The sequence below is a fragment of the Caretta caretta genome, chromosome 10 (assembly GCF_965140235.1).
Source record: "Caretta caretta isolate rCarCar2 chromosome 10, rCarCar1.hap1, whole genome shotgun sequence".
NCBI classification, from domain to species: Eukaryota; Metazoa; Chordata; order Testudines; family Cheloniidae; genus Caretta; species Caretta caretta.
In genome coordinates, this window is record NC_134215.1 from 9,731,346 (window position 1) to 9,759,089 (window position 27,744).

The 27,744-nt window shown below is 53.8% G+C and overlaps 1 protein-coding gene across 2 annotated transcripts; it reads right to left on the reverse strand.

Moving 5' to 3' along the window:
• Window positions 1-1,199: 1,199 nt before the first annotated feature.
• SLC29A4 (solute carrier family 29 member 4) lies at window positions 1,200-27,744 on the reverse strand. Of its 2 annotated transcripts, none has more exons than XM_048867056.2 (11): window positions 27,555-27,744; window positions 19,612-19,784; window positions 17,003-17,134; window positions 15,957-16,070; window positions 14,928-15,056; window positions 13,235-13,309; window positions 10,742-11,007; window positions 9,485-9,620; window positions 8,113-8,300; window positions 7,331-7,571; window positions 1,200-5,931 (listed from the first exon to the last, which is right to left on the reverse strand). In XM_048867056.2, exons 2-11 carry the CDS (start codon window positions 19,772-19,774, stop codon window positions 5,789-5,791), a joined length of 1,587 nt encoding a protein of 528 aa, XP_048723013.2. In that variant the 5' UTR covers window positions 19,775-19,784; window positions 27,555-27,744; the 3' UTR covers window positions 1,200-5,788. The 2 variants fall into 2 exon arrangements, with proteins under 2 accessions (XP_048723013.2, XP_074973692.1); XM_075117591.1 differs by lacking the exon at window positions 27,555-27,744 and adding an exon at window positions 26,261-26,539.

The following is a 27,744-nucleotide window of genomic DNA, read 5'->3' on the forward strand; positions in this document are numbered from 1 at the left end:
CGTTGCAGTGGTCATGGCTTTGCTACAATATGAAATCGCGCTCTCCACCGATATAAACCTGGTCCCGCTGCATAGGGACGAACACACTGGAGGCAGCTCGGCCTGTTCTGAAAGGGTTAGGTAGCACAACATGTGACTGACTCTACTCAGGAGGGGTCAGATGGATGGAGCAGAATTAAGTAGTTGGTTTCCCCTCTCCTCCCCACCCCCCCCTCACAAACACTGGGCCGATCATGATCTTCCCATGCACGAATCAGCAGGCTGGGGCCCTCACTGAATTTGCCTTGGCTGGTGCAAGAGTCTGGGGGAGCTGTGGACCCTGGAAGCCACTGCTCTTGATGACGTGCTAGCAACATGGCCTCCCCCAGCAGCAGGTATCGTCGTAGGGCAGATCATGGGGGCAATGCCATGGGTGTGGCGCTGTCTCCTCCTCTGCTGCCCTTCTGCAGCCATCTGCACAGGACGTGAGGGAGCTGAGAACAGAGGGGCACATCCACATGCTGGCCCATTTGAGTTGATCGCCCAGAAATGGCTCCAAACAACTGCCCTGGCCCTGGCAGACTAAGCCTAGCCACGTTCTAGTTCGGGGCTGGTCAACCCTGGCTTGGGAAGCTGTGTTAATCATGCTCTGTGCCCCTACAGCAGCATCCAGTGTTTTACAAATACTTCTGGGAATTAACCGCCCCATCCCCAGTGAATGTACTCTCAGCGGCTCCATTTCACAGCTGAGGAAACTGAGGCCGTGAGCAATGTGAAGGGACTTGCCCAGGCGACCAGTGGCAGAGCTGGGCAGGCCTCTGATCTGACCATCCTCTGATGGCTAGACCACTCTCCAGCAGCCTCTTCCTGGGAAGAACAGGGTTTAAAACCAGCCCCGGCGAATTCATTTCCCTACTTACTTAGCCTGACTCCAACTCTCAGCTCCTCTGATTCACCAGCTGTCCCTGCAACAAAGCTGGGCTGCTCTGAGTGTGAGTGTGTTTGCTGCCCGGTCCCTCCGCTCAGCGTGTCTGCCCTGCTTTAGCGCACAGGCGGCCATGAGCAAGGTTCTTTTGCAGCGCACCTCTCTCCCGCTCACAGAAGAGACCACCCAGGCCCAGCTGAGAGGCGGGGGTTGGCGGGTGGAAATGGAGCCATGTGCTTGTATTCCCTACACCACCACGTACTTTTTGGCCGCATCGCTGACTCTGGACAATTGACACGATGCCAAATATTTTATTATTTCTTGAAAATGTATTGATTTCCTTCGCAGCAAATAGGACGGCAAATGAGTCTGGCATGGCTGACACACAACACGAGAGCTATTTGGGGAGGAAAGGTGACAGCTCGGCCATTCCTGGACCAGTTTTCGGGTGCTAGCATAAGAAGGGACCTGATGTCACACCCACTCCAGGCCCAACCTTCCGCTAGGTTTTGATTCAGGCCCTTGGAGCAGGGCCAGCTTGACGTCTGGCTCCAGAGCCAACCTCCCTCAGCGTGTGGGGAAGGTGGTTTGGGTTGGGAGGCGCTCTGAAGACAAGCCAGGCCCCACCGATCCATCGGAGACTCAAGCAGCTCTTCAGAGCACAACTCTCGTGAAACAAGGCAAGCCCAGTCTATGGCTACTTCGTCGCTAGTGCTCTTCTTAAAAAAAACCGTTCCACCTCGGTCATGGGCTCAGGGCTAGTTTGCCTAACGTGCCTGGCTCCCGATAGCTACCAGGCAGCCTGGCTCCTGACCGTTCCCCCGCCGGCTCACCCCAACAAGGCAGCCAGAGGTTGGCTGGCAGGCTGCATCCTCGCTGCATTAGGAGCGGTTGACATGGCTCATTTGCGGTCCATCAGCCAGCTCAGCACCGAGGACGTTTTGTTCAAGCTAGTGCTCGATTCTGTGGGAGCACACGATGCTGGCAGACAAATGTTGCTAGGTTACACAGAAGGGAGGACTAGGCCCTTCCACTGCAGGAGAAATTCTCTGGCCTGTGCTATGCAGTCGGTCGGCCACCCTAGAATATAATAATCCCTTCTGGCCTTACACTCTATGACTCTGAATAGACAGCAGGGAAGAGGCCAGGAAAGGCTGGCAAGGAACCATTAGCTGCAAAATACTAGCCATGATCATGAACAAGGCTTTGTGGCCATGACTAAAGTCACATGGCTTTGAGACTGCAGGCCCTGGCCACTTAGGATATGTCTACATTGCAATTAAAATCCCGCAGCTGGCCCATGCCGGCCGATTTGGGCTCGCAGGGCTCGGGCTGTGGGGCTGTTTAATTGCAGTGTAGTCGTCCACATTTGGCCTGGAGCCCAATCTCCACGAAGTGGGAGGGTCCCAGAGCTTGGGGTACAGCCTGAGCCGGAACGTCTACACTGCAATTAAACAGCCCAGCAGCCCAAGCCTGTGAGCCCGAGTCAGCTGGCAGGGGCCAGCCGCAGGGTATGTCTAACTGCAGTGTAGACGGACACAAATGCAGCCTGTGATCACCCTTGCACTGTAACTGCAGGGGATGGCCAAAGCTCAGGACCGTGACTCGATGACTTTGTTTAATGGTTAGTTTCACTGCCGGTGACAACCGATCAGGTATTTCTAGTCAACTGGAAGGGTGACCCAGGTGCAAGCAGACACACCTGTGCTTGGTTTGATTGCCCTAAGGAAAAATCTATTGAGTTCCCCATAAATCACTTATACAGCAGCTCTGTATTAAAAAAAAAGGAATATGACATCCTCTAAAATAGAGTTAACATATTACAAAATGAGCTACGGTCATTTATAAAATTTATGGAGCAAGCAGCTAAGTGAGAGTGTGTGTGTGTGTCTCTCAGTATTTGTCTGTTATCATGTACTTTACGATCTAGTCCAAAGATCACAAACTGGCCAGTGTGACACCGTCTCTCTACTTTATATAATCATGCCTGTACTTTGCAGCTCTGGCCAATGCAGGATCATCAGGCAGATAACAGAACTCAGTGGCCCATACGATGCTCTCCCTGGACTCAGTGATAAGTTATTGAAAGAGGAGACGGGGAACACCTGCAACACCACTGAGCATTCAAAACTCATGGAGCAGGCTCCTAAAAATCATAAGAAAGGTTTAAAAATCATGAGATTTTTAAAAATATAATAAAATTTGGGTTCTTTTTATTTGCCTTCAGGGATTTGGGAGTTCAGGTTTTCAGGTCTGTCTCTACAACCAGGAGCGCTAGAAATTTAGTGTTTGAATTAAAGCTGAGGTTTCTACTTCAGGAGCTGGGGGCTTTATGAAGAACATCAACTGCCAGGAGCCTTGCAAAAGTATGCAACTTGGAGTTGCAATTTACAAGGCAAAAACACTACACCCATTTCAAGTCACCTTAATCGCTTATGCAGGACTGAAGCAAGCCTTGATTGGGGCACAACCTCTGTGCCTCTCTAGGGCCCTGCACATTCAACAGAGAGGCAGTTTTAGTAACTGGGATGGTCTTTTATGGGGAGGTGTCAACAGTGGGACTAGGTCATGTGGGCCCCACATGAGCTCTGTGCTAGTTGAGATGAAGAAGCCACTCCATCCTAGTCTCTAGTGATGGTTCTGTTCCCCACCCCACCCTCCTTAACTCCTGACACTGTCCCGTGGACCAGAGTGGAACGGTCACTGAGCACGTGCCTTGCTCTGGGGGTGTGGAACAAAGAGGGGGAATGGGAGAGCTAATCCCTTGGGTCTTTCAGGGTGGGTGACAGGTGGAGCAACTGTGACTCCATTTCAGGGTGACACCCACTGTCACCCCCAAACTTCTGTGCCATTGCTAAAGCCAGTGACGACTCACGGCAAACACCCCTTGGCCCTGCCTGTGGCCAGCTTGCAGGCCTGAGGAAGGCTCCAGCCTTTCAGCCCATCAAGCCAGGGGCCTGGAAGGGGGATTAATATTTCAGGGATCAGATTTTGGGTAGGGTGGGAACGGATTAATAAATACAGGACAGATCATTCCCATTCTCCTCTCCTCCCCAGCCCAAGGGCAGGAATTCCAAGTCCATCACCACACTGGGGAGGCTGGAAAAGGAAGAAGTGAAATTTCGAGACGGCTCAGTCTGCACTAGGAAACTGCCTGGCCATCAATCCCTGCCCAGAGGTGAGCGCAGTGGTGGAAGCTGCAGTGTGGAGAGGACACTGGGGCTTTTGCCTGCTTATCACCCACCCCTACTTCAGCATTTGCTAGTGTAGACAACACCACTTGCAAACTGTACCAGCCACGAGTGTAGACAGATCCCCAAGGACAGCAGAGCAGCTGCTCCTAGGTTCCATTCAGCTCAGCTCAGGACCAGTCCTTCTCTTGGGAAGGGGCACACCCCCTCCAGCGTTACACTCCCAGGGCCCCGGTAACAAACACCGGGCAGATCAGCTGTGGTGCCTGCTATTGATAACTCCTTCCCTACTCCTACCCCATTGAGGCCAGTGTGGGTTTGGCCAGTGATTACAATACAATGTCTCACTCTAACGGAGCATCTCTCTGTCACTGCAGGTCTTTTGCCCTCCTCCCGCCCTCCATCAGGCTCTCTCTCTCTCTCTCTCTCTCCTGCTTTCTTCCGCCCCTCTATCACCACCCCCTCTCCTTGCAATCTGTCTCCCCACTTTCCCTTCATCTCCTCTTTGCATCTCCCTGGCACACACACTCAGTCTTGGGTTTACACCTGCCACATGGCGGGCGCACGCTGGGGCGCTGTGTGAGTTGCGAGGCAGCAGGACGGTGCTGGGCGGTGGCGTGTGCTGCAAAGCGGCTGCGTGAGGGGTGTGACGACCAAGAGGCTGGACGGTAGGATGGTGGTGGGATATGTAGAGGTGGTATAGCCAAGGGGTTCATTTTACGGCTGGCATTTGTATCGCAGAGCCGAAGACCACCACAAACGTCTGACACAAACGCCATCACGCTCCCACCAGTATCAGCACCCTGTCCTTTGTCTACACATGCTCTCTGGGTCAGGGTGGGTGGAAACACCCCACACCCTTGTACAAAATCAGGGACCTACACCCCAGGAGTCTCCGCCCCGCTCTACCCTGCGGGGTGAAATGCTAAGGCATGGGGTGCAGTGGCCGGGCAATCCCCACTGCTCTGTCCCCCAAGGAGCTGGAGCCCCTCCAGTCATGAGAAACAGCTCCATGACAGTGCCACATATCAGCTGGACTTCCTAATGCAGAGCTTCACCGCAATTCACTCCCCACCCTGGAGTCACCTGGGAACAGCCAAGGGGATAACATGCCAGCCTAGAGACACGGCTGGCTGGAAAATCCCGGGGCCAAGCTTATCCCTGGTTTAACACCCTGGACTTCAGTGGTGTTACACCAGGGATGCGCTAGGCCCACTATGTCCCCTAATGGGGATCCACTGTCTGTAAAGCTCTGCTCCACTAATCCAGCGCCCCGCGAGGACCTTGCGGGGGGGAGGGGGGGAGATGAGGCCAGCTCTGGAGCACTGAGCTCGCCCACAAGAGCAAGCAGCTAAGTCGGGGGGTGGCCACTTCAGGGTGACACTCACTGTCACCCCCAAACTTCTGTGCCATTGCTGAAGCCAGTGACGACTCACGGCAAACACCCCTTGGCCCTGCCTGTGGCCAGCTTGCAGACCTGAGGAAGGCTCCAGCCTTTCAGCCCATCAAGCCAGGGGCCTGGAAGGGGGATTAATATTTCAGGGATCAGATTTTGGGTAGGGTGGGAACGGATTAATAAATACAGGACAGATCATTCCCATTCTCCTCTCCTCCCCAGCCCAACCCACCTGCCCCCTTCTCCTGCACCCCCGTCCCGGCACAGAGCTTCTGCAGCCCCAGCCGCATCACCCGCTCAGTACCCCGCCGTGAAAGAGCTGTTGTAGGTTTCAGTGTGGAAACAGGTCCTGTGAGACGTACTGGTGAGGCTATAGGCAAAGTAGGCCACGGCAGAGCCCAGTGTCAATCCGGTCATATAGGACACAGTCATGGTGTTACCTGCAGGAGAAGGGGAACGGAGAAGAGAAGCCAGGAGGTTAACCCTCATCTGCCAGACAAGCGCGGATGGCTCAGACCCTAACAGGGTGCCAGGAAGCGTCTCCACTCATGATCCGGGGCCCCGCCGGATTTGGGACAGAGGTACCCTGCTCTAGCTCTAATCTGTAACTTACCCCCCAGAGCATATTGCTGGCAACCCAGTGCTGGTGGCCATGCTCCCAAGCCAAGGGAGAGCGAGGGTGCAGCCGGTCACTGGTTTGGGCCCTGCAGTGGATAGGGGCGCAGCGGTCTGGAGACGCAGTGGTATGAGCTGGGGTGGGGAGCCTTAGAGCAGGAATTGGATCAGCATGGGCAGGAGACAGCCACCTGGAGGGGAGCTCTACAGGGGCCAAAATGGTACTACCCTCCCCAAAGGGACAGCAGGATCCTCACACCCGCGTTAACTCTCTGCCCCTCCGCTGGACCTTGTTTGGCCAGAGAGAGAGCCCCGAGCGTAGGTGCTCTTAGAAACTGAGCTTCTGGGGAATGACTCCCAGACTGGGCTGGTGCCACTGGATAAGTCACCCTTGGTGCGGGTGCTGCCTGCAAAATGACATGCAGGGCAACCAGCACGTCAGTGCACAGCCAGGCTTCGTGCGGAGGCCTGCAGCCCGGACATGGCCTCTGAGCCTGGGGGGTAGTGCAGGGATGAACAGGAGAGGGACTCGACCGCCCACCGGGGCCTGCCTCCCACCCACACCCGCTTAATATTTTGGAGTGACCCAACCGCTTCCTCTCCCCTCACCCAGGCACAGCTGGTCTCTCCCTGCCGTGTAACGTGTAACTGGGATGGGACTGGTTCCATGCACACGGCATCTTTCCCCCCACTGGCCTGCCCACACCTACCACATCCCACAGCAGTGCCTGCAGCAGTGCATTCTGGATACATCTGGGCAATCTCCCACGCCCCCTCAGCTGCTGCTTCCAGGGGCACTTGGGGCAATGCTGCTGAAGCACTGTGCGAAATCCCCTCTCATGCACACAGGTGGGACGTTGGAGGACTGACTAACCCGGTTATAGTGGCAGGGCCCAGCCACACAGTGTGAAACGCAGGTGCCAATCATGTTACAGGGTGACGAGCAATGGCAAACCACAGCGCACTATCTGGTTAGGAGCCACATGCTAGCCATGGGGCGTGTGGCCATGTGTTAACCCAGCGAAGAACTCAGCAGCAGCTCTAGTGCAGATGGGCCTGAAGGTGGGAGCAGTGACATGGGTGTAGAAGGGGACCAGGCTGTACTGCTAACCGTGGGAAACACAAATGGAACTTGTGAGGCTGTGGGTCCAGCCTGCACTGTCCCTGCCTCCCTACACGGCTCCCGTGAGCGGCTGCCATGTGTCAACACGTTATTCCTCCTACCTGCCAGTTCCCGCTGCTCCGGGCTCACTTTGCCAGCAGCTAGGATCATGGGTACGCTGCCAAAGTACCCGTTGGTGATCCCCATGAGGAGGGAGAAGATGCAAGGCCAAGCGGGGTGGTTGAAGGTGGGTTTCCCACTGGGGTACACGCACATTATAAAGAGGGGAATGAAAATCACTCGCAGACAGGAGTAGATGAGAAGGTGGGTCCCTCTCCAGTCATAAGGCAAGGCAGCCAGGATCTAAAACACAGAGGGAAAGTCTCATTGTGTTGCAAAGGAAAGCGGCTTCTGGAGTAAAATCTAGATCAATAAAAGACGAGGCTGTTCAGGAGGCCGGCCTAGACTGAGTGGCAGTTCCAGAGCAAAAAAGCCACTGGAAACGAACAGGTCTCTACTGTGGGATCTGAAGGAATCCAAACCTAGCCCATCTTCAGTTACAATCCACCCCCATTTAGACCAGACCCTCCACCCATACACACACCAACCACACCTTTAATAACACATCAGATCAGCAGACAACCCGGTTTGAACGGATTGCTTTTCTAACAGCAGGGGAGGGACGACAAAGTCTGTAAAAATATGCACGGCAGGAAGTCATGAGCCACTCCAAGCCCAGGGCCTGAACTTGGGCAATTGACTCCCCGTTCTCTTCCACAACAGGGTAGACTGGCCATCAGACAAGATGTGTTCCTTAGTAATCTACTGCCCATCTGGCACCTCAACCGCTACCCACCCTCCCCAAAGAAGCCTGCACAGGAGGTCTAGCCAGGACCCCTCCTACCTTGCCTACAAAGTCCGAGAGGTTGAAGACAGCCATGATTAAGATGGGGAGCCACTCCCCAAGAGTGCAGTTGCGGATCTCCGACTCCAGCCCAGGAAAGAGGCACAGTGTGATGAAGTAGGTCATGGCTATGGAAAGCATGTAGGCCCAGATCACCCTGGAGACAACGTAGCGATGGAGCATCATGTCTGGAGGAGGACACCAAAGCAACTTGTCAGCTTATTACTAAACCCACGCTCTTCCCCCTGCAGAGCACGGCAGTGAGAGGTTCACCTCCACCAGCCTTCGCCCTGGTCTAGGGGTGCTCACAAAAGCACTGATTAGTTCTGCATGTGAACGGATGCTTTCCCAGCATGCGGCAGAGATGTATCAATCCAGAAGGCCACCCTGGCTTCTGCCCTCAGAGCTCTGACCCCATCTTCCACATTAGAAACCCATTTGCCCTTGCCAGACGCCATTCCCTGAACTGTGGGTCAGGTTCAGGACCGGTGTAAACAAGTGCTGTTCAAATGACTTCAGCAGAACTCAGGGCTGAATCCAGCAGGCCCCTAAGCAGGCTCTCTGATTTCCATCGGACGCTAGAGCAGTATGAATGCTGTAATTCCACATGTTGTGTACATACCACACCTGCAACTCCGGGGAATAGCTAATTTACACTCGCTGTGACCTCCCTTTCCCCCTGTGAGGGCAAAAAGGCAAGAGAGACGGCGGTAGCTGGCCGTGTTATTTTATGTCCAGTGCTTGGCAGAAATGTACCCTCAGACTCCCTGTGATGTGCAGCATGAGATTATCTCACTTGGGCCTAAAAGTTTCTCAGCCTCCACTGCTGTTCAGTGCCATGTGTGTTGGATGGGTTCCGCCTACCACACCAGAGGCAGCTGCATTTCAGAGATGCTGTGCGTATCGAGACTGCAAAGCGTTTGGGGGTGGAAGGTCTATCCTAGGGACAGATGTCTATGGCTGCCATCACAGTAACCTCTGAGTGCCTCGCAGACATGGATGACCTAGGGGCGTGTTTTCACCCCCTTTGTGCAGATGGGGAGCCGAGGCATACAGAGAATAAGTGACTTGCCCAAGGTCACCTCAAAATGCTGTGGCAAAGCAGGAGCTGAACCCAGCTGTCCTGAGCCTTTAGTAAAAGAATATCCTTCCTCCCGCAACGGCACGACAGAAACGCACAAGCGGCTGCAGTACTATTAAAAGGTGACAGTTCCACTTTAAATGGCAGCCTCTGAAAGCCCTTTTAAGTGAGAGTGGGCTAGTTGTCCCTGCCAGCTAGAGCAAAAGACAAGTGCGCTTGTCAGAGCGAGTGCCGGGGAGAGCCTGGACAGCCCGGCTAGCGGGTCCCTGCAGCTGGACACAGGTGTCCTACCTCGGAAGCTGGGCCAGCTCCTTTTGATTCTTGGTCGAGGGACGTCAAACCTCACATAGGTGCCGCTGCCAGCCAGCTCAGCTTCTTGCCCCAGGCTGCCCAGAGGGGAGCCCGCCTGCCCACAAGGCCGATTTTCCTGGGGAAAGCACAAGAGGGATCAGGGTAGCGTTGAGCCAGGGGGTACTTTGCAAAGAACAGCTCAGTGGGAGGAGGGGGAAAGGCTCCGGGAACTTATCCACCTTGATGTAAGACCCTCCTGCTGTCACTAGCAAAGCCAGAATGGATGAGGTCAGTGGCTGTAATACACTTCACCCAGGAAGCGTAGAGAACAAAAGTGGGGAGGGGAAACATGGGTTACACTGAGCTACCAGTTTATGTGCCACGCTAGGACATCCACCGTTACTGTATAGATTTATATACAATACTTCAGCGTCTCTCTGCACCAATGCACCGTTAGAGGGCACCACACATCTCCTAAAAGAGGGGCTCTCGCAGTTTTCCATAGTGCGCACAACAATGGAAAGCAGGTTGTCTTGTAGGCCCATCTCCGCTCCCATTCGTGGCTGCACAGCCCACCTCCCCTCCCATGCCCAATTGTGTACCATCCCCCTGTGGCACCCTCGGCAATTGTTTGCACAGGACAGAAATGGTCGGAAAATATTAAATGTCTTTTTAAAGTCTAATGTCACAGCTACAAGCAAAGAGCAGGGGCCAGCGGGCAGAGATCAGGCGGCCAACCAGAAAGTGCTGAACCAGCGACAGGGTGGCAACCCCGTCCTACAGCGAACTGGGATGCAGGCCCATTATCACACTCATTTAAGAACGTCGTCTGTGAGGGGCTGGAGCGCAGAGGGCTGCATTTCTCGTGCAGCACTCTGCCTGCGAAGCTGAAGGAGCAGCCCTGCTAATGCCCTTCAGCAGGGACTTATGTGGCAGACAGACCGTGATGAGAAGCAAAGCATGGTTCTCATGCCAAACAACTGACACCACTGGTTGGAGATGGTCCCATGGGTATGAGGGCAGATGCTGTGCTTCAAGTTCTAATTCAACTCTGGATTCTGCACCACAAGGTCGTCTGGACCAAACCAGTGCATCTTTGTACCTTTGTCAGTCCTTCCCTTATCCCTTGGAGATAGCTTCCCCAGCACATCTGCCTCAGGCCAGCAGCTGGAGGCCCAGGTCAGAGGCAGCAGAACCCCAGCGGCATCTAAAAGCCTCTGGCACACCCGCCCACATAGCACAGAAAGGGAGACTTACGAATCTGATGTCTTCTGCAGTGACATCGTGGTGAACCCTGTATCCGGTGCTGTGGTCTGGGACCCCTTTGCCCCCAGGTGCGCCCTGCCGGGAGCAGGCGGTGTAGTGCCGGACGAAACGGGTGCGCTTCACCAGCAGGTGGAGAATGAAGCACATGAGCTCGATGCCGATGGAGATGAAGAAGAAGATGATGGTGTTCTCCTTCTCGTCCGACAGGAGGAGTTTGGTGAAAATGCGGCTGAGGGAGATGATGACCCCCGCAGTGCCTGAGAGGAAGAGAGCAAAAGCAGGCCCGTCGGCACAGGGGGTCCAGGGACAGCAGGCAGCTCAATGGCCGGGGCTGCAGAGACATTCTGGACCGGGTTTGAAACCCAGGTTCTCTGTCCTGATAAGGACAGAACCCAAGATGTGACTCGGTGGCCAGGCCGGGCCAGTGTTGGCCTGGCCCCAGAGAGGGGCACTAACATGTAGTGAGTGGGCTGGTGTGTGCTGGGTGAACTGAGAACAGATGTGAGCCACAGGCTACTCTGTGAGCCGAGATGATTTCTGTCAGTAACGCTGATTCCCTAGTACTTCCCCCAGCAACACAGAACAGGCACCCAGTCCCGGCCCTGTTTGCTTTGGAGTTAGCTGCAGTGGGGGAAAGTGAGCGGAGAGGCCACTTTCCCCTCACTGCAGGTATCTCCCTGACAAAGGGGTGAGGCGCAGGAACTGTTTGTTCTCTCTCCCTGCTGTGAGACAGCTCATCTACTGCTGGGGAAATACAGGGGAATCGGCTCACCCCACCCATACCTGGTGCTGCCCCCTCGGCTGGCAGTCCCTGGCAATGCTCGTGCTTTGCTCTCTTGAGTGTTAACAGCAGCCGCACACACGCAGAGCAAAGGGAAACAGCGTCTGATAGGTGCATGCAGCCCTCTGCCAGGTAGCGTATTTCCCCGAACAACCCAGGAGCTAGCACTAGGCAGAGTTACAATGCCAGGCTTTTCATGCCACGCCGTGTAACTGGAAGGGACAGCCCAACGGAGTGCTGTTCATTCCCCCAGCCCATGGGAGGGGGCAGCCTTTCTTTCTGGCCCGCGTGCCCACTGTAATTACAGTTTTTCTCTGCCTGGCGTAGGGCCAGCTGGCCACTGACGGATGAAAACACCAACCAAAGACCAACAAATTCCCCCTTCAGGGCGTCAGTCAAAATATCAGTGAGAGCACCCCAGCTGTCGCCAGCTGGTGCATGTGCCAATGATAGGTGGTGAGCGTGCCCACCACCTGCCAGCGTGTGCCAAGGCCAAATCCATTACCCTGGATTATCAGGAAAAGACTAAAGCCTATTCTGGACAGCAGCACCTGAGGAGTGAGCAGCATGCTGGTCAGTTTCCAGCGAGCCATCTCCGGGAGCAGGGCTGGAGACTGAGAGATTGCTGGGCTGGGCCAACGTCTGCTGGCAGTGGGGGAGAACTAAAGAAGGCTCGGCTAATAATGAATGAAGGCCTTTGCTGTGTATGTTCAAAGATGGGCTGCAATCTAATTGGGATGGAGGTCACCCCTACCCGTACCCCAGGTCACGGTAGAGACTCTATCCTCTCTTCTGCTCGCTGTAAAATGCCCTGGGACATGAGTGTGCTGTCTGCATGCTGCTCATGCTGCCCTCCCCTCTACAGAGCCAGAGAGCCGTAGAAACAGGGGGGTACATCTACACTGTAACACGGACTGCAGCACATGTAGACATACCCGAGCTAGCTACCAACCGCAATGGAGCACAGGCTTCAGCGTGGGCTAGTCACCCGAGTAAGTGGCCCGGGTCCCAGGCGGGCTTGTACAGGCCGCACCGAAGTCCAGGCCACCACAGCTTCACAGCTATGAGCTCTCAGGTGAGCTAGACTCAAGCTAGCTCAGGTATCTGTACAGACGCTGCAGTCACACCTCTGACCTCCGCACAGCCATACCCCGTGTATGTGACTTTGCTCAGAGCCTAAGTTACCAGATTGCTAAGGCGGGCTCCAGCTAGGCCTCTTAGCATGGAGAAGTCACATCTCTCAGCAGCATCTTCCCCAAGAACCTGACCTTGTGGTGGATGGAACATTGCAACCTGCCTCTGCCTAGGTCTACACTGTCAGCTAGGGATGTTCCCAGCTCCCGCAGCCAAAACCGTGCGAGCTCGAGAGCATGGGAAGCTACCCCAAGCACAAACCACCTGAACCCTGTGGGTGTGTACTCAGGGCGGCCAGCACAGTACCTTGATGAGAGCTAGCATGAGTACGTCTGCGTGAGCTGGGAATCACATCTGAGCTCCAAGTGGAGACGTAACCTCTGTGTCAAGCTGGGGGTCTTTATTACATGTGCCAACTAATGATTACATCTAGGAGAATGGGCCAACTAAGGACGCACTGGCCAACGTGCCAGCCAGCAGCTGGCTAATGAGCCTATTATCTAATCAGAATTGCGAGTAGCTCTGCCAGCTAGCAGGCTTTAAGAATCCAGGGTTAGGAGGATACTCACTCTCGCCAGTCATCACCCCTTGGGTGTACCGCTTGGGCAACATCCCGGTGTAGCCGTAGAAACTGGATTGCTGCACTTAAAGAGAGAGGCGCACCGAAAAAAGAAAGGAGAAGAGGTATTATTCCCTACCCACAATTCCGCGGGGATCTAGCCCAAATATATTGCCGGGAGTCCTGCCTAGGTCCCTGGAGCTGTTGAACTAGGAGAAGTTGGTGCAGTTTCCTATCTAAAGTTCTGATTCAAGAAAGCACATGCTTAACTTTAAGTTCATTGTAGCCGGTCTAAGTGCTTTCATGAATCAGAACCGCCTCCTTCACTCTTGCCAACGCAATAAGAAAACAATACTGTGGAAAGGCACCAGCTCTCGGTCCTGGATACCTCCGGCACATGAGAGCCCTAGGTACTAAAAGCCAAACTGTAACAGGGTGTCGGGGGTAGGTGGGGTGTGAGGGTGCAGGCTGCACAGCCTGACTCTGGCTGTTTACAGACGTGAAGCATCACGCGAACGACTCGTGTTCCAGAGTGTTAACCAGCATCATAAAGAAAATCATAGAAAGGCTGTAAACACACCTGGGCTAGCTGGTGCTAATGAGCTGCGGAAGGCTGGGTTTTTATGGGATGAAATATGGTAGGCCAATAAAAATCACCCACCTGGGGATTGCCCTGGGATTAACAAGTCCTGCTGCCCAGCAGCTGCATGGGGCCCTGGAATTTCATTATTTCAAAGCATTCAGTCACAAGGGAAAAGGCTTTGGTTAGCATAGCAACAACTGGACTTGATGGCTTTTGGGTTATTAATATTTTCAAAATGAACCAGAAACTCAGCAGCTGGAACAGCAAGCAGGGATTCAAAAAGCGTAAATGTGCCGCCTTAGCTCAAAAACGGGCATTTCACAGAGCCCAAAATGGGAGGGGGGAAACCCACCCCCACTTTTTTCACCAAACAAGAGGTCGGTTTCAATTCACGTTCTTTTCTATCTAATCTATCTGCCTGGTACTCGGATGCCCCACCCCATCAGCGCTTCCCAACAGAACTAACAAACCAGCCAGGCCAGCTGGCCAAGCAAGGAGCAGCCACCGCTATGCTGACTTACCCCAGCTTGGGATCTGGCCCCACTGACTGCAATTGACCTGGCGATGCTAGAGATGCGTGTTTGATTGATGATGGGCTGGGTGGGTATGGAGTTTGGTATTTGGGGGTTCCAGGAGAAGCTGAAAGCCCCACAGGCCATCAGGCAGCACGTTATGCAAATAAGTGTATTTTATGCAAATATGTGCCATTTATGCAAATCAGATAGCTCCTGGTTTGCGCTGGCAGGTGTGCATGCTGCTTTATGTGCTATGGGTTACGGGGTGTTCCCGGGATCTGAGAAGCGCAGATGTAAGTGGCTGAACAGATCTACTTCAGAAGAAGAGTGGGGAGATAGTTCAGGGAGCGGGGATCTGGAGTTTCAGGCAGCAGCAGGTGGCCCATCAGGGGCTGCAAACCGCTGAGTTATGTGGACCCAACAGAAATGTCAGAAAATTTGTTCCTGCTTTTCCCTGCAAGGAAATAGGATGTTTGAGGGGAAGAGCAATTTCCCCCTTCCAGATACTCCCCTCTCTATTTTCAAGCAGGCCTTGTACTCTGAAACAAGACCCTGCTCTCCCCAAAACCATCTGGCCTGTCCTCCTTGCGCCAGGCTTCACATACCTGTGCAGCCGAAGGCCACGACCCCTACGGCTATCAGGTTGATAGCATACGCTTGCCTGTGGGTGAAGAGCTCCAACCAGACATCGCAGATACTGACGAAGAGAAGGGGACCCAGAGCGAACAGGTATCCTGCAGCGAACAAGATGGACACTGGAGTCAAGGGGCAGAGAGCAGAGCTGGAAGCAAGCCTTTGGACTGGCTTGGGACAGCGATGTGATGAGCTCGGCAGGCTGTGGAATCCCAGTGAAACCCCACGGGGCCAAGCGTCCGAGCCACTACTACTGCATGGAGCAGCCTGGAGAGAGAGTGCGTCCCTGCACTGAGGCGGAGATGGAGTTACAGAGCAGACGAACAAGGGGCCAGAGAAACCCCCCGTTTCTTTCCATCTACGCCAAGATGGCTTTAGTCATTTAACTGCTTATGGGGTGGAATGGAAGCCTAGGCATCGCCCTGTAGGTTCCTCGTGATGTTTGAGTTTCTAGGCAGCCAGATGTTTGGGTGTCCAGACGTCTGCCTGATCGTAATTCTGGTGTCTAGCTAATGGTGTGTCTGACTGACTGCGTGGCTGGAAGTTTGGGTGTTCACACTGGATGCTGGGCTAAATCTAAGTGATTGGGTGGCCTGAGGCTTGGGCGAATGGAATGTGCTTATATGGCTTTGTACATGACCGGCCCAGATCTCCCAACCCCCTTCCCCCTGGAAACTGAACAGAACGTATCTGCACACATAACACGCATCTTGTCTTCACTGCTGGGAGATCAGGCGGGGAGCAGAAGTGACACTCAGCTACCCTTAAGGGGCCAAGGATGGGCAAAAATATCTCAGTGCTTGCAGGCTTTTTCCAGGTCAGTTGGTGGAGAGGCGCTGGAGACAGGAGTAGAGTCCACCCTTCTGGAAAACGTTAGCCTGACCGCTTGCACCGATGGGATAGGAAAATAGCCACGGAGATATGGTAGCCCCAGAATGCAGGCGGTAGGCTTGGGTCCTGTCTGGATCCCTGAGGCAGGGGAAGGAAATGGAGAGACCTACCCACAGAGATCCTGGTGTGCAGACTCAGCAGCTCCACCAGGGCGTTGTTCAAGATGACAGCTACCAAGGCTACCAGGATGTAGGTGAGGCTCATATCAAACACAATGGAGGTCCCTGCAGAGCAACAGAAGAGGTGAGGTGGTCAGCAATGCTCCAAGAGCCGCGTTGGACTGAGTGTGTTGATTTCAGCAGGGAGCTTTCAAGCTACTGCTGACCACGGGTCTGTGTTGGCACCTTGGTGAACAGAATTTGGGGTCTGGTGGCTGTTCTGTATTTCCTCCAGCCCACCTGTCTGGTTTCTCTGATGGCTGAACCAGGCTCAGGGTTTGGGTAACTCAGCTGTGGTCTCAAAGAACAATTTCAGGGTTGCATTGTCTAGGGATATCCAGGAACAGGAAACATTTTCCAGGTTGTGGAAATAGGCAGCAGGGCCGGCTGAAATAGAAGGCGGTGGAATGACAGAAAGTGGGGTGAGGGTCTGGGGAGATACCCCGTGGGCAACACAGGAGATGCCACGGGGGCAGCCACTCATTTTGTCTAGCTCCACTTTGCACTCCGGGTACAAACACTGCAGAGTGATACTGCTGTCATTAATCGGGCTACATTTGTGAGTTCAGGCTGCTAGACACCCCATCCAGGAGACATCCAACACCTGTCAATATCTGCATCCACAAGAACTGGGAGACCCGGCCAAGTCCTATTTCAAAACCAGACTCCCTGCCAAATACACCGACCCTCACTTCGGCAGCCTCTGTCTTTTCAACATCCTAGCACCAGCTTCTAGGATCTCCTGTCATTAAATGGGACTGTGTTTGCTATCAGCATTGAACATCAGAGATCCTGACTGCTGGCTTTCAAAGATTACATGTGAATTGGAAATCAGCGGCCTGTCCGGGCTGGTTCCCCTCTGCCTGTCAGACTAGCATTCTCCTGCTAATGAGGACTCTGCCGTGACAGTTTCCATGCTGTGCCCTAGCTCAGTGTGAATGAAATCCAAGGAGCAGGACCTGGGACACGCCAAACCACCATTGCTGGGAAGGACCCACCTGGATATTTGTGATGCAAATAGTCCACATCTGTGATAAAGCTGTTGTATGGCAGGAGAAATCCAACCCCTGCTAGCAGCATGGCGAAGTAAATCCCATGGTATCGATCCTGCGGCTCGGGGTCTTCTAAGGCTACAGCCGGAACAGGACAGAACAGGTGACAGTTAAGCTGATGGGCCTCTTGGAGCCCAACACAGAGTCCTACAGACAGGCTGGGAAATATATCGAGAGGCAACAGATCTATTGTTCACTGAGACGAGGTACCGAACATTCCCAAATGAGGGGCTCTGTCTATGTCTCGCAGCTTTAGTAAAGAATCCCCTTTATACTCATTGCAACTCTCTTCTCTCCCATGAGACACTGCAGTGCCATTATTCGACTCGATCACCCGCACAGGAATAACCAGGCTAGACCAGTGGTCCGGCAAGGCCGGGATCCTGTCTCTAACAATGGTCAGCATCAGCTGCTTCAGCGGAAGGGGCAAGAAACCTACCTATCGGACATCTGTGTAGCACCAGCCAACGGGTGAAGTATCTTCCTAGACACTTGTACGTATGGATCGGTGTACACATGCCTCTGTTCACCTACCTCTAGTTCCCAGCCTTCCTCACCGGGAGCAGAGAGTGAGGTTTTGTTATGGTCCCTGTACTAGGAGAAGTTATTGATCTCTGCAGCTACACATCTTTTCCCAGAATCACTGACCTCGGCCCAGCCACCCTTCTGCACTTGAAACCCCCCCAGGAAAGAGCAAAGCAGAAATGCCTACTGTTCTCTCAGCTGGGCTCGCAAGGGAACATCTGGGGGCCCCAAAAGAGCAACAGCTATGTTAAATCTCAGCCCTTCCCAAAGGGCCACCTATTGGCCCAGGGGCGAGTGCTCCTCGAGGCCACGGGGGAAAGCAGCTCGCAAGCCCTTACAGGGACTGAGAGCTCCCAGAGGGATTAAATAGCAGGGTCAGCCTTTTCATTGCAAACTGGAAAGGATGGTATTAATGTCGGATAGCTGTATTGTCGGGTTCCCATAATGTGCCCAAAGCCAGGTTCACCTATGGCGCTCCACAAAATAAACACCAGCCTGGCTAAACTGCAGCCTGTGAGTAGAGGCATTTCAACAGTGATCCTGGCAGTATAAGAATACCAGGTCTTTGATGTGCAACGTACTGAAGCAGTCCCGTGCCATCCAGCGTACGTTCAGGGAGTGACTGGCAGAGGTACAAACCTAGGGCCAGATCCTCCGCTGGTGCAAATGCAACTAGCCCCAGTGGAGGTAAGGTAAGGGTCTGTCCTACAGTTGGCATCTGCTCAAGTGACTCAGCCTGTGAGATGTTTGGAGTAAACTCTCGTATAAGATCATCTTGGCCAGGGGAGCGACGGCTCATTAATTGCTTTCCTGTCATCTGGGAACACGCTGCAGTTACGACATGTCGGAGTCTGCACTGTTAAAACACCGGGGATCTGCACAGGGAAGTGGTGATGTGTGTGCCTGTCAAATAGCACAGGCCCCCAGGATCCCCACTGCCCCGGCATCATACGGAGAGGAACGAAACCACGGCAGGAGCCACAGAGAGGCCTGGCAGTGAAGGGGGAGTGGTTAAGAGCAGAGGGAGGAGCCACGATAAATCGCACGCGTTCTCATCCCAGCCCCCAGAAGGACCTTTCTTACCCAGCCAGAGGGGCAGAAAGTTAACCCTGCTGGGATGTCAAAGCCTGCACGCCTCAAGGGGAGGGCTCAGCAGGAGGGTGGCCAGCCAATAGCCACACATTTGCTGGCCCAGTCATGCTCCCCTGGCTAGTGAGCAGAGAAGCGTCCTCCGTGCTGCCTTGGACCCATGCAGTTGGGGAATTTGCTGGATTCCTTAGCTCCCTGCTTGTTTTGGTGGGTCCTGGCTGCAGCGCCCCCAGGCCAGTCCTGGGGATGTGGGAGGGTGTGTGTCACCTCTGTGGGGGTTACAAAGCCACAAAACTTGTTCTCCCCGCACGCTGTTTGCGCCGCAGGACAGTGTCCGGGCCATGGCGACGGATCAGGGGCTGCATGGACAACAGCAAGCTCCACTCACAGTAGTTATTCTTAAAGACTGGGCCAAACAGCTCCTGTACGCTAAGAACCAGCCCCAGATGCTGGACAAGATTTGAACCAAACCTTCTGGAGGCTTGGGAAAAGTTCCCGGAACGTACCGCTGTTATTATTTCCACCCTGTCCTGTGGTCTCTGTGCTTCTGGGCCTCATTTGGACCTGAAGTGTTACCACAATGAGGTAATGGCTGCTTGCGGGGTGTGTCTGGCCTGGCCAGGAGACCTTGCAAAAAAGCCCACCCTTGTGAGATCTCCCGACCCAAGAAGCCAGGATAATCTGAACACATGGCCAAAGTCTGGGGGGCTGAACCACCCGGCAAAGCAGGGTTTGCCCATGGCTCTGTGATACGTGGAGCGTGGAGCTGGTTGGTGCAGCACTGGCTATGACAAAGCTCTCTCTCCCCACTCCTCTCCCTGCATCCAGGGAGCTGCCTCAGCAGCCTGTCACTGCCATCGCTATGTGCCCCCCTCAGCCCTTCCTCCACGCTCCCTCCTTGCGAGCCAGGAGAGATGCGGCGCCCAGCTGCCAAGCCCTACCTGGCTCCATGAAGGTGAGGACTCCCTTGGCCTGATTCCCTTTAGCCTGCAGCTCCTCCTCCTCCAGCTGGTAGCTGTCGAAGCTGAAGCTCATCACCACATTTCCCTCTGGGGTCACCACGGGGCTGATGTCCTTGAAATGATCTCCTCTGACAGAGCCCATTGTGGCTGACCTAAAGCAAGAGAGGGCAGCAACACACCATTAGCTCAGCCCCAGCACGGTCCTCAAGGGATACCCCACAGGGGCTTATTCCCAACGGGGCCAAGGGCTCAGCTAACGTAATACGTAGGGAAAACATTCAACACACCATGCAAAACAGCAGAGCAGCTAGTGAGGGAAAAGAGCTGTGAGGTCATCTAGCTCTTCCCCCTGCCAGAGCCAGAATGACCACAGCATCTCAAGTGCTTTGCCCTGTCTAGTTTTAACTGCTCCAAGCGACAGGGCTCCCACTGCTTTCCCTGGAAGGCCTTCGTGTGATTCACCTCGCTGGCAGGACGTCTTTCCTGATAATCAGCCGACATTTCCTTTGCTCAGTCTCATCCCGTTTCTCCTAGTTACGCCCCCTGGCGTGCGCAATAGGCTCCCCGTAGAAAACAACCATGTCCCTCCACCCTGAGTCGCTGCAAAGTGGCACAAGCAGGCCCAAACTAAGAGGTGACCGACGCTAACCTGGTGTAATAACCTGGCCCCCCTCAACACACCCCTAACAGCAAGTTAGACACCCTTTGATTCACACCCACTCACTGACGTACACCCACGTTACACATCAGCCCTGGCTCCTTCTCTATTGTCCCTCAGTGACTTTTAGCTCAAACATGCTCAGTTTCTAAGATGTTTCTCCCCCTTATCTCCCAGCACTACCTCAGCCAGGATAGGCCAAGAGACAAGCTGGGGCCTTTCCTTCTCATGCGTCCTCAGCACCAATAATACAGATCTGGCCACGGAGGACCATGGGGTTCCCCACGCAGGGACTGGCATTTTGTTCCGTGTTTGCGCAGCACCTCACACACAGGTGGCACGCAGTATGAATACTAAATAATAAAATATGACATGTGAGAGGGAAAGAATCCAGCTTGTCTCTCAGAGTTTGAAGGGCTGGCGGTATGAAATATAGCATGTCTTTCTGAGCCCGTTCAAGCTGTACAGCTAGACAACACCAGGAGAGACCCCCCCACTGGAACCAAGAACTCCATTTTATGAGCATGAGGCACTTTAAAGATGTCTCCATCACTATCACCGAACTGCTCCTCTGTTGTGCGGTCCGAGAATGAAGGCTGCCAGCTGGCAGGATGGGCTGAGTGTGGATAGTGTTTTGAGAAGGACTCCTAGGCGGGAAGCAATGGAGTGAAAGGAGAACCTCCCACGAAACCTCGTAGAGAATTACTTCCGTGTAAGCTCGGTCTCTTCCCTGGTGAAAAAAAGCTCTCAGTCTCAGGTGTTGTCTGTGCCCTCTGCTGCTTGACTCTCTGAGCAGGTCTCACACCAGGATCTTCACCAGGACTTCTCCTAGCATGATATAGGCTTCAATTTCCCCAAGAGCCAGCACTTCCACATCCTCTGTGAGGGTGACTCGTGCTGGGAGAAGCTGGGCCTGCAGTAGCTGTGAGCTCATCACAGCCGGCGCGAATTCACTGGTCCCTCCAGCGATGTTTGTTGGGAGTGGAGGAGCTATGAGGCTCCCCTTTACTGCAGCAGTCTGCATGGCTGTCACAGCGGAAAAAAACCAGAACCAGGCAGGGCATCAAACTGTGCTAGAGAGTGACTAACGCCACAGCTAGGTCGCTGAACCTACAGGGAATGGACAGGGCTGCCTCCACACTAAAGAGCTGCGTAACTGCAGCCTGGACCGGTGTGATTCCCACACTAGTCACCCTGTCCCACACGCATACATAAAACTCCTTGGGCATGGCAGGGCCTTGTGGATTGTTGCACCTGTAACACCAGCCGAGCCCGGGTGTCGGCAGACAGGATCGAACCTGGGACCGCTGAAGCTTAGGGCATGAGCCTCTACTGCAAGAGCTAAAAGCCACGTGGCTCTTAGCTATGGCTATCACAGACTCATCAGTCTCTAGCTGGGCTAGGTGCCATTAGAAGGGGACAGCAGGGATGGGTTACACACCTACCCCCCCACGCCCAGCACAGCTCCACAGAGCAGCTCGGGTCCATTTGCACCTCTCCACATTTTGGGTGCCGCCTCGGCTGCTCTTGGGCAGGCTTGTCAGGTGACAGAGCCGTTGCTCTGGGCTGTTGAGGCCGTCTCTGACGGACTAATTACACCACTGCTGTTGCCACACTACCATGGCTGTCTACACTGGCACTGCACGGTGGGCATCCAGCTCAGAGCAAGTCCAGCTGCAGCCTGGCATGAAGCCCCGTGCACTGTTGTTAGCGATGCTGTGTCTGGATGCAGGGCCTGGCACACACACGCCACAGGGTTCTCCTGCCTAGAATGAGGCTAGCAGGGTTCTCCGGTGCTCACATCCTGGGGACCGTTTCACAAGAACTAGACTGTTTCGTGACCCCACCTTCCCGCCCAGTTCCCCAAACCCCACTGCTTGGGTCCCAAAGGGTTTCATTGTGCAGAACACCAGCGAGGGCTCTGCAGCTTCCGGATGGGCTCTGGGTCTGAGAACCAAGCACCCGAGAGCAGCTTTTTAACAGAGACAGCATGGCTGTCGGGGAAAACTGATACCCGCCCTGTTCCCAAAGGCCAGGAAGACTGTGCTAAGAACCACCATGGCACAGATCCCATCCTGCTGCCAGAGCCTTTGGACCTTTGCAGCCCAGGTGAAACACCAACAGGCAGGGCTTCTGCATCATTTCTCATAGCAGCTCACGCGAGCAGAAAGTTTGGGACTGGAGGGATGTGCCCAGGTACACTTTCAGCCCAGACCCAGAGCATTGCTCTTAGCAGCTGGCACTGGAGAGGAACAGTATTCTTAGTGGACCAAATCCAGAGGGCCTTATTGAAGCAAAACCCCACCGAAGCTAATGGGCCCGATCCACCACAGTCAACGGTGGCTGTAGGTGCTTGTCAACTCAGAGGTTTGGCCTGATGGAAGCTGGGACTGAGTCAAACCTGAGCAAGGCCCCGGGGGATCTGGCCCCAAGTGAGACTGAGTCTCCGAGCGCAGAGACGTCACAGAGGACGGTGCCAGGACCCCACGCACAGGCAAAGGGGCTCTGTAAGGAGTGCAGGTTGGAGACTGCGCACTGGCATGAGGTTATTTTGTTGCAAGGCCACAAGGAAATGCAATGGCTCCTTCGCTCCCACTTGCTCCTTCATGCACTGCCCGGAGACCTAGCTCAGGGATGGCTATTTCGGCAGAGACCTTTAGGCCTGCCCTCATATAGCCTTGCATTCTTTGCACAGGTGCGTTCCTTCCATAGACACTCCTTAAAGGGGACTGCTTTACTGTATGCAATTCAGCACCTTGTGTGATGCACCGAAGCGAGCCCCCTCTGGCCGACCTCTTCCTCCGGCAGCTCAGGGTTCTGCCCAAGGCTGCAAAACACATCTTTGCTCCCAGGTCCAGTCACTGTCTCGTCCATCTCGGTAGCTTCTACTGCACTGGCATCAAATGCCAGAGCAGAGACAGCAGCTTTGAGCTGGGCTATCTAGAGAGCTTATCGCAAGCTTTGAGGGGTGGTGTTAAGGTTTATCGCCACTGCAAATCCCTCACTGAAAGCCTCCCAACCTGATAAGCCAGGAGGACGGGGCTGCTGCCACTCAGCGGGGTTTTCACACTGACAGCCAGGGTTTTTTCTGCCTTGGGTGTCAGGGTGACAGCAACAGCTGTCAGGGGTTTGCTTTGGTGCTGGGGCTTTAATGTCCCCATGCCCCTGCTCTGCAGCAGCCTGTCACATGCTTCAGTTTCAAGTAATAAACCCGAGGACTTTTTTTTAATCCTCCGTTTTGCCAGGGACAACAATATGAAAAAGCCCAACTCAGGGGCCAGACTAGACCAACCAGGGTGGCTTTGGCTCTAGCCCAGGCAGTCAGCTGGGTTAAAGAGGACTTGGGACTGGCCACAAGATGGCATCGCTGGCTGATTAACGACCAAGAGAGAAGTGCCAAGGGACAGGCGATGCTGTCTGAGGTTAGAGCAGCGGGCAGGGTTCTATTCCTGGCTCAGATGCTGACTCATTGTATGCCCTTGGGAGAGTTGTTTAACCTCTGCGCCTCAGTTTACCTTTCTGTAACATGAAGATAATACCTTACTCACAGGCTTTAGAAAATATTTGTAAAGGCATTTGGCAGCCTCCTCTGAAGGCAAAGGGCAAACTATTGTAACAAACCGGTGGCCCTCCTACAACTTTGTGCTTGACTCTATGCTGTCCATGTGATTAATGAGCACTTCAACAGGGGGAAGAGAACCCGACGCCTCCTGGTCTGGAAGCACAGGCCCTACCCCTTGAGCTGAAGGAGACTCTCTGCTACCTGTTAGCAGCATAAAAAGAGTTCTGCTAGGAGTTGGAGATTCCCATTCCCTCCAATAGAGGGCGGTAGTGTTGATACATAACCTTCCCAGCAGGGCAGGTTGGAAGCCTGGTGTGATGTTTACTGCTCATGCCCCAACTGTCTGAGAGCTTGGTAATTGATGGGACAATAACTTGAGGCTGCTGGAAACTCAGGACATCTCCCCCTTATCCTGGCCCCAGCTGGTACTCTGGATTTCTGCAGCAGGCGCAGGAGAGAATCTGGGCTTCTCAGTAGGGGATCCCCAAGCAAATGGCTTTGCAGGGAGACCCAGATTTGCTTGAACTGGCCATAGCTCCACCATTCCCAGGGCTGTAATTTCCAACCCAGATCGGTGGCTCCAAACCCCAAACCTGTGAGCCCAGCAGAGAGCAGCAGGAACTGCTTTAACTGATCCTTACTGTCATGAGGGGCCACTTACAAAGAATCCCTTTAAACTTAACTGGGGCTGTGTCGCAGGGACCTAGCTCTGCCTCTAGGTGGTGCTCTAGCCCACCTCAGGCAGGAACATTCCTCCCAGAGTGGCAAGTTTTTTGGATTTGATTTGTTTTCTGTTGTGGTGAGCACCATGTGTCTGGCTACCACAATGAATGATGGCTCTGAAGAGGGAAAAGTCTACCTGCATATCTGGAATCCCAACAGGAACACAGCGATTCCATTAGGGGTCTGATAAATTAAGTCTCCGACCCCACCCCGAGAAGCCTGGCAGGGAAGCTAGAGTTTGCAAAACTCCAAGAAGCTCTTGTGGAATCAGACAGCGCCAGCTGATACCTTGAATATTTGTTCTTAATGCAGCAACAGTTCATGTGTATAGGTCCTCAGTGCACAGTTCTTCGCATGGTCAAAATCTTTTTAGATGATCCCCTGCTTCATTTCACTCCAAACACCATCAAAGGGTAGATTCTTATTTATAGTTATGTATACTGTATGTTACCCCAACTGCCCACTGGATGTCAGTGGTGCTCCACCAAAACACAGCTTTAGGTACACTCATCCGGGGGAATAAAATGCTCTTCAAAACAGATGGGGGTGGGGATTCAATTTCAGTCATTTCCTGTCTCATTATGAGATGTGATGTTTGCTAGGATATAAAGGTTTACATGGAGTCTTAGCCATGATACGCCAAAGAGTCACATATTGGATAAACAGGGATAGAAACCTAATGCCTTAGTTAATTGGGTTGCAGTCCCAATGTCACACAAGCTAATGAAAGTTCTATTGACCCCTTAGAATCTAGTCCTTACAAACTTTGATCGCTTCCTTGAGCCATAAACATATTTACTTATTCCAGGAACATGCCACAGCATCCTCTGAATCTGTGTGATAGGCCAGTCGGTACCATTATGCTAATAGCAGAATCCACTGTCTCTGCCTCTGACACGCGTCCTGCTGTTCTTTCAGAGACTAAAGGTCAAAGTAGTAACAACAGGTCTTATACTCCAGCCGCAACCTAAGGGGAATGTGCCCTCTCCAACAAGCAGCCTGGCAATGCAACAAGAGCAAAGCAGCTGAACTACTCAAGGCAACTGCAACCCAAAATTAATCCAAACTGAGCATCTTGATCATGGGCCTGGAATGTTTTGCCTGAACTTCCACTGAATGGAAAGAGAGCGAGGGTGAAAATCTAGCTACCTGCTCCTACCTGGAAGAAATGTAGGCCTCATGCACTGGGCCCATGCACTGGACGAAGCTTGCAAGGTTTCGGCTGGCAATATACAGCGACCTTGGAGTGTCACATTTTGAAGAAAATGAAATTATAACAGAAAACTGACCCCTAAGGCTCAGTCACCTTGAAGCACCAGAACTGACTCCTGGTCTGTTTCACAGGTTATTTCTTTAAGTGGGCTCCACTCCCTTTTAAAGGTGGAATAAAACCAGTTGTTGACACTATCTGCTAGGAATCTGCTTACAGAACTGAGTTTGGGATTAGCACCTTTTTGTCTATTGTCAGGTCGGAGCTTTGTTATTCTCTGTGAGAGATGCGAGACTATCCAACAAGGAACAGAGCTTTGACCGGCTCAGACAGGACTGGGAATGAATACAGATCCTTTCTGTGTTATTTTTTGTTGCAAAAGTCATGCTTCATTAACCTTTTGTTAACACCCTTCAGCAGAGTAATATAAGAGCAGCTAAAATTATTAAAACCAAACACAGCAAAAACCACTTACCAAACACCTGATGCTAAAAGAAACAAATCAGATAAGACCAGACAGGAAATGGTCTCCGGACCCACTGTAAAGCCTGTTGTAGATTTTTTTAAATAGAAAACCTGTTTGGAGAATAAGCCTATTATAAAAGCCTCTTATCACAACGTAAACTTCTTACTGATTATACTAGACCAATAAAGCTGGGAAGCATGGACAGTACACAGCACAGGAAGGAACCTTTCCTGTTCTGCAGGCAATACAATTCCTTAATAACTCCGGGCCTGATTCTCCACTCTCAGTGGGTTTACACTGGTGTGCATCCATTGACCCAGTGCAGTTACTGCTCACTTACACCACGATCAGCGAGAGAAGAATTGGGCCTTAGGCGAGTGACATCCACAGTCCCTTTTCCAGGCTCAGAACTGAGAGGACCGGGAGGATGAATCAATTCTCATCAGGAAGATTTTTGTGGGTTTTAAAAATATTTTCAGTAGCAAAAAATATAGTAAATCCTGGGCTGGCTGGGTGTGGACAGTGGCTCCCCTCTAGCAGGTCCACCTCCCTCTCCTAGGCAGGATTTATTCCTTTATCACTAAAACCAGCCTGGATTGGTTAAACCCCAACACTGGGCTCCCCAAAATCGCTGATGCTCTCTGTCCCCAAAGCAACTTCTTCCCTCTCTCTAGCTCCTTCCCTCCTCTGCATCTCCTAGCCCAGCTGTCCTGCGGCGGCCATTCGGTCCCAAGGTGGGCTCCTCCCAGGGCTGTGAGGATCAGAAAAGCCGGGCCGGAGGGCAGCTAAACCCTGCGGCTCGCTCCGGGCTTCGCGCTCCTGCGGCTGGAAGAAGGGCCCGGCGAAGCGCCGGTCCCATTTCACGCCGTCCACAGCGACAAGGCAAAGGCAAAGGCACCCCTGATTTCTCCACCTTCCAGCTGCGCCCCATTCACCCCCGTGCCGCGAGCCGGGCTCCCTCTCCTGCCTGGGACGCCCCCTCCCGGGGGCGCTGCGCAAACACCCAGGTTGCACGAAGGCAGGGGTCTGAAAAGCCCTGATTTAATGACAGTGATGGGCCGGGGGGTCCGGAGTCCCGCAGCGATCAAACAGCCGCCGGGGGCCCCCATTTCGGGGGGTGAGGGTGGGGTGCCTCCGGGCAGGTTCAGAGTCCGGGGTGCATCTGGGGCAGATGGGTGGGGCTGTCTCCCCCCCCCCCCCCCCCAGCTCCCCGAAATGTCAAGGCGGGGATTTGCCCAGCTCCGTGCAATGTCTCGGGGTCTTTGCCGGGCCCAACAGGGCAGCCCCGCGCCCCCTCCCTTACCTCCGGCCGGGCTGGCTCCGCCGCCGCCTCAGCGCTCCTGCCCGGCCGCCTTCAGCCCGGCCGCCGGAGCCAGCCCGCTGCCTCCCGTCGCCCGGCCGCCGGCTCCATCCAGCCTCTGCCCGGCCCGCGCCTGGGGGGAGCCGCCGCGGGGAGGCGGGGAGCGTGTGCGCGGCGGCCCGGCCCCGGCTCC

Excerpts from the sequence above, each read along its gene's own strand:
- SLC29A4 (XM_048867056.2), bottom strand. The coding sequence starts at position 19,774 with ATGGGCTCTGTCAGAGGAGATCATTTCAAGGACATCAGCCCCGTGGTG. Across the intron at positions 11,008-13,234 it reads AGGGGTGATGACTGGCGAGA|GCACTGCGGGGGTCATCATC; the intron begins GTGAGTATCCTC and ends TCTTCCTCTCAG. Across the intron at positions 7,572-8,112 it reads TCTCGGACTTTGTAGGCAAG|ATCCTGGCTGCCTTGCCTTA; the intron begins GTAGGAGGGGTC and ends TCTGTGTTTTAG.